Raw genomic sequence first — 1,923 nt, forward strand, 5'->3', positions numbered from 1 at the left:
GCTGTCAGAGTAGTTTAATAATAAGCACACTAAACTTTATTTTACCCATTAAAATCCTGTCATCCAAATAATATTCAGTTTAACTCAAAATCACTATGACTTTCCACTCAAGCTCAATTCAGCATGCCTCACTATAGTATAAAGAGTCACAGACCAATATGTACAAATAACAAAGCACACATCATAGAAATCGGTTAAAATCCACTTTTCTTGCGCAGTGCCATCACAGGTGATTGGCTACTCAACCGAGAACAAAATCCCCAATCATCAGCCTGTTTTCCTCTGACAGATGTCAAGATGTTGAAGGTATTCTCTTTATTAACTAGCAAAACAATACTGGACACTAGAGCAGAAGCAATAAGATTATAACATTCTAATATTTCTAAGTAAACTTACTAAGGCTGAGGCTTTAAGATAATTCTAAAGCATTGCAAGTGAGACTACCTGTAGTCAATGTATAATGGATAATACATGATTAATTTTCTAGTTTATATTATCAAATTTTTCTCCCCCTTTATAATGCCCAGTAAAGGTTAATATTACCTGTTCACTATATTAGTCATGCAGATTTTTGTATAACAGATACCATCTTTCATGCTGTACACCCACAACAGACCATAAAAGCATAAACATAGGTTTTTCAAAATCATAAGTAAGCTGTAGATACAGCAGTACACAGGACAGCATTACTGAAAGTTCTCTTCAATGAAGTTTTCTTTTCACCGTACCTGGCAAAGCTTTTGCATTAGGAAAGATACTATTGTACTGTTCTGTGATTTTGGCAAGGTACTCATCAACTGTGAGAGGCAGTTGGAGGCTGTCAATGATATGCTGGGCAGCCATGTGCCCCTTCATACCCATCAACTGGACCTTAATCTCCCAAGTGTATACCTTGCCATACTGCGAAGCAATCACCTGTGTGGCCTCGGTGTACAGCCTCTCTGTGTCTGTTATGGGAATGGAGGAGTTGCATCAAAACTGTCACTGCTGTTTTCTCTACCCTTTCTGTGCTCAGGGTACTGCTTAAAGGAGAGGAGACTAAGGAATGTAGATTCCTTACAAGGCTTTCTAATGACAATCTCTGCAAAATACTTTCTGAAAACTAAACCTGCTTTTGAAAAAAGGCTTTGTATCACTGTGTTTTTGCTTCTAAATCCTTTCCCCCAGTTGCTCCAATAAACTACATTACATGCAATTATCTGAAAAAGAAGAAGTTAGTAGCTCTTAAAATCAGCACTAACCAAAAGTATATTTACTCATTAATTAAGACCATGCACATTATCAATCTGTACATCACTAACTTAAACATAAGACCTTTTTTGCATTAGTCATTGCAAAGTATAAGTTCCAGCTCAGTCGTTATTTCATTTTACTAAGGAAACCAGATAAAAACATGATGTGCCAAATTCAACATTCCACATATAAGGAGACAACATGGTCAAAATTTGAAATCTGGTTACAAGGCGCCTACAACATTTGCTCAATATATCTGGCAACATTCAGCCTGTAATTTCTCTCCCAAACAGCCTTTGATCCTTTACCCCAAGCAAGCAAGCAGGTTCTATACAAAGCACTGTGATAGCTACCATACACCTGTACTAAAAACAACACATATTATTCCCTATGAAGACAGTGATGTACCTGGCAACTTTTCTGCATTGGGAAAAAGTTGGTTACATACACTGTTCACTTTCTCAAGATATTTGTCTACTGTCAATGGTAGCTGATTTGTCTCTATATTGTATTTTGCATCTTCGGTGGCTGCCAGTCCCATAATCTGGGTCTGCATCTCCCAAGTAAAAGTCTTCCCATACTCTGCTGCAATTATTTCAGCAGCTTGCATGTATATTCGCTCTGTGTCTGTTTGGAAAAATAGTGATTACACAAACTGTTTACAGTATTTGATGTTATTCTGATCAACAC

General features: G+C 37.1%; 1 protein-coding gene across 5 annotated transcripts in view; it reads right to left on the bottom strand.

Annotated features, from left to right (window-relative positions):
• Nucleotides 1-1,923, bottom strand: part of LOC119586502 (pseudouridine-5'-phosphatase-like) — an 8,863-nt gene that overhangs the window by 4,269 nt on the left and 2,671 nt on the right. Inside the window, exon 2 of one of the 5 annotated variants that reach the window (XM_037935240.1) lies at nucleotides 729-947. The exons of 3 other annotated variants lie outside the window; for them this stretch is intronic. In XM_037935240.1, the coding sequence (XP_037791168.1) occupies nucleotides 729-947 (219 nt within the window). Of the gene's footprint in view, nucleotides 1-728; nucleotides 948-1,641; nucleotides 1,861-1,923 lie in introns of all 5 variants that reach the window. One more of the 5 variants, XM_037935242.1, reaches the window with a different exon arrangement.

Source organism: Penaeus monodon, chromosome 21 (genome assembly GCF_015228065.2).
Source record: "Penaeus monodon isolate SGIC_2016 chromosome 21, NSTDA_Pmon_1, whole genome shotgun sequence".
NCBI lineage: Eukaryota > Metazoa > Arthropoda > Malacostraca > Decapoda > Penaeidae > Penaeus > Penaeus monodon.